At 47.9% G+C, this 4151-nt stretch overlaps 1 protein-coding gene across 1 annotated transcript; it reads left to right on the top strand.

The window, feature by feature from the left end:
- Positions 1 to 767: 767 nt before the first annotated feature.
- Positions 768 to 2646, top strand: CENPVL3 (centromere protein V like 3). Its single transcript, XM_032756353.2, has one exon. It carries the CDS (start codon positions 807 to 809, stop codon positions 1623 to 1625), a length of 819 nt encoding a protein of 272 aa, XP_032612244.2. The 5' UTR covers positions 768 to 806; the 3' UTR covers positions 1626 to 2646.
- The last annotated feature ends 1505 nt before the right edge of the window (positions 2647 to 4151 follow it).

Here is a 4151-nt window from a genome sequence, read left to right as displayed (position 1 = left end):
GTGGATAGATGGATGCATCTCTGCTTAAAACCCATATGTGTGGATGTTACTACTTAACTCACAAGAAGCAGCTTTCCTAAGACTGCTCACTGTTTTCCCAGGTGTTCATTGCACCCCAGAAAAGAAGATCTGTGCTCGTTTTGTGGGGTCTCTCCTCTGACTATGCCCAACGATCAAACAAATCAATCTTCAAAGAACAAAATCTCCACTTCATATTCATGCCTGCCAGAGCTGTTAATTTGCTCTTGGCACAGATGCAAAACTAAATGTACTGTTTCTTCTTTTATCTCTTGTCCTTAGAGGATGGATTTAAATAAGTAAATTTTTTTCGCCTGTATTTTCTCTGGTTGGGTCCACTGATGTAACATACTACTGTGGGTCGTCATCTTTACTACACTTAACTTTGGTACAACTACTTACACACCACACATTTTCACCCCCCAAGGCTTCATGTTTGACTCTGCCTCTTCTATAGTAGATGAATAATTCTTTTTTCTTAAGCTGATCTACCTGCTGCTGCATGCTAACTAAAAGATCTACAGCATTTTCAGTGGTTCAATATGTTAAGGTTAGGCTGATGATTTGAATCAACAATAGAAATTAACATTTAGGAGAAGGGGCAACTGATAGGCTCAGTCAGAATTTCAGGCCAGCAAAGGCTGTTGTGATAGGGTCAAGGGAAGGGTCTCTTTACATCACATTCAACAAGTGGCCAATCCTGCTGGCGCAGACAAGGAGGCTGCTCAGCAACTGACGGGGAAATGGGGGTAACGGGCTGGGCACGCGCTCGGGAGTCTGCAGGCGCCATGGGCAGAGTGAGGAACCGCGCCACTGCTCAGCGGCGGAGGCGAAAGCGGCCCGGGGATCCTCCCGCCGCCTGCGCGGCCATCGCGGTCATGGGCGCCAGCCGCGCGCAGTGCCCCCGGGTCCAAGTCGGGGTCGGGAGCCACGCGGCCGCCAAGAGGTGGCTGGGAAGGTTGCGGCGGAAGCGCCGGTGGCGGCGGGTCCGGGAGGCGGGCCCCAGAGATCCGCTGCCCTCCGCGCCACTCCCGGACCCGCCGGCGCCCGCCGAGTCCTCTAAGGAGCTGGACCTCGGCGCACAGCGGGAGCGCTGGGAGACGTTCAGGAAGCTGTGGGGCCTCAGCTGCGAGGGCGCCGCCAAGGTCCTGCTGGACACCTTCGAGTACCCGGGCCTCGTGCATCACACCGGGGGCTGCCACTGCGGCGCGGTCCGCTTTGCGGTCTGGGCCCCTGCAGATCTGCGGGTCGTGGATTGCAGCTGCAGGCTGTGCAGGAAGAAGCAGCACCGCCACTTCCTCGTCCCGGCCTCGCGCTTCACGCTGCTCCAGGGCGCAGACAGCATCGTCACCTATCGGTCCAACACGCACCCGGCGCTGCACAGCTTCTGCAGCAGGTGCGGGGTGCAGAGTTTCCACGCAGCTGTCTCTGGCCCCCGCGTGTACGGCGTCGCCCCGCACTGCCTGGACGAGGGCACCGTGCGCAGCGTGGTCATCGAGGAGGTCGGCGGTGGCGACCCGGGGGAGGAGGCCGCCGAGGAGCACAAGGCCATCCACAAGACGTCCTCCCAGTCAGCCCCTGCCTGTCCCCTCGAACAGGAGCAGTGATTAGGGCCGCAAGCCCGCCTGAAACCGGCCCGGGCGGCCCTGCGGGGAGCGTCCGAGTACCTGCACAGATCCCATGCTGTGAAGGAGGTGTTTCTGGCCTGGTCAAACCGTGGATTCCCTTCCAGTATTTGCCCTTCCCCTCCGCTAGTTTTCAGTGACCTCGCTTACGATCCAAATCTTGAACACACCTTTGTCTGTGTACGATAGTCTTGGAATCCCATAAGCAAGAAGAGTGTCTCTGCTTTTTGAAGCCATCCATTGTATCTCTCGCTTTTACTGTTCTGCCTGCAGTTGTCACAAATCACCTGCAGATGATTCCTGTGTACTGTACGTTCCTGGTGCTATTGTGAACAGGCTTGTTGTTTTCAGCGCTTTGCGTCTGGTGTGTAGGACGGCAACACACAACCAGTTTGTAAACATGTGCTAGGACGTCTTTCATTCATTATCGTGTGTGTGCGACGTGTGTGTTTTAGATAGACATTCACGTTTGCACTACTTAGACAGTCCAGTTATTTAGTGTTTTTTATGATATGTTTTAAGATTCATTAGTATTACATACCTCATTGCTCTTATTAGACGAATGATGTTAGTAGTTTCCTCCGTTTTATTTTAGAAACTGTCTCTGGGAAAGGAGACGGGAGACAGGAATGAGAAACGTCTGTGTGCTGTATGCCCTCTTTAATCTTTCTAAATACCTATCTTATACATGTGTAAGTATTCAGAAATCAGTAAATATTTAATAATAGAGAAGTATGTATTTCTATTGCCATATATTACAAAACCAGCTCTAATTTATATGTAATTCTTGATATCTGAAATTTTTATCAAACAATCAGTGGTGGGTTCAATGATACATATCAATATTATCATTTTATGGCTTCATAGAATTAAAAAATACGGATCTTTCATAATTTATGTAATCAACCTCCTCTGATGGATGTTTAGCTTTTTTCCAACTTTCAGTGTAATAATAATATTTCAAAAGAGCAAACTTCTAATAAATGTCTGCATTGTTCTACTACTTTGGTAAAAGGGCCTGGATACTCTTTCCATATGTCTTTTACTTGCTGTCTGTCTCTCCTCTGTACATGTTTCATTGGATGTTGAATTGTTTAACTTGACTTACCTTTTCAACGAAGTGAAAAGAGATCAATTAAGTAAGTTTGTGTTTCCATGTATATGAGAGATGACATGGCTGTGCCTCACACAGAGATGCTACCACCTTTCAGTTCATACCTCTTCTTTTCCATCTTCCCCTACCCCTACCTAAAGGGAAGGTTTTTGTGACCTGGTTTCTCCAACATGTTGTTCTACTCCCCAAGATTCCTCCTTTGTTCTTTGGAATAGCTTGCCCCAGTCCTTCTCCACCTAGGCATTGAGTTGAGGTAAGGAGGGAGAGAGGAAGGGAGAACATGAACATGCATATATGCCTTAGGTGGTTCAGTCATATTGGTGATCAGAAAATACCAAATTGCACTGAGTTGCACCTATCTTACACTCCATTGCATAGAATGGATCCAGAGGGATGAAAAAAAATGACTCAAGATGTCATGCTTCTACCATGTCAGTGTTTCTGTCCAAAGAAATGTGTATATATAATTTCTCTCTTTTTCTGAGAATGACTTTTAAAGTGTGTTCTGATGATTTTTGCTTCTCTAAGCCATGTGCAAATCATTCATCAGTTTGGTTAAAGACTCATGTTCAAGAGTGCCAGAGCACCTTTTTAACTTGGCACACAGTTTAAGCATGCTAGGCTGGTTTCTGTGTGTGAGAATGCAAGCAGAGGACTGCTGTGCTGGTGAGAAGGAATGGGAGGGGGGCTAAAACCTGAGAAGGAACAAGCGGTTGGGGAAGGGGATGACTGAGGAAGAATTGGAGAGAAAGAGAAGCTTCTCTTTCAAACAATGATAGGGGAAAGGAAGTGGTGTTTAAGGGAGTCTTTGGGGGATTTTACCACAGGTTGCAGGAAGTCAGTGTTTTCCCCTGTATTTCCAAAGGAGGCTTTAAAGTTAATGTTACTTTATGTGTTAGCTGTCTTTTTTTTCTATTGCACAAAAGTATATCTTACACTTCAAAATTGTAAATGAATGTTTGTGAGCCATTAGTGATCATGGACCCTGACAGTGGCCACTGTGCCATGCTTCAGGCATCTCTTACTTCAAGGAAAGAGCAAGGGCTTGGCATTTGAGCCTGGGCTGAAAACCCAACTCTTCTGTACACTACTGTCCAGCTTTGTAAAATCTGTCAAAATACAAAAAATTAGCCAGGTGTGGTGGCGGACGCCAGTAATCCCAGCTACTTTGGAGGCTGAGGCAGGAGAATTGTTTGAACCCGGGAGGCGGAGGTTGCAGTGAGCCGAGATTGCGCCATTGCACTCCAGCCTGTGTGACAGAGCAAGACTCTGTCTCAAAAAACAAAATAATCTGTAAAAGCCCATCCTCATCTTCATTGTGAGGATGAAATGAGGGTGTGTGTATAATCTGCTGGCACAGTGGCTGACGCCCAGCAGGCACTCAAGAATTTGCT

The sequence above is a fragment of the Hylobates moloch genome, unplaced genomic scaffold, assembly GCF_009828535.3.
Source record: "Hylobates moloch isolate HMO894 unplaced genomic scaffold, HMol_V3 SCAFFOLD_7, whole genome shotgun sequence".
Classification (NCBI taxonomy): Eukaryota; Metazoa; Chordata; class Mammalia; order Primates; family Hylobatidae; genus Hylobates; species Hylobates moloch.
The sequence above is the reverse complement of the archived record's forward strand: the minus strand, read 5'-3'. Positions and strand labels throughout refer to the sequence as shown.

What these genes read in the sequence shown, in the direction of transcription:
- CENPVL3 (XM_032756353.2), top strand. Translation starts at nt 807, where the DNA reads ATGGGCAGAGTGAGGAACCGCGCCACTGCTCAGCGGCGGAGGCGAAAG.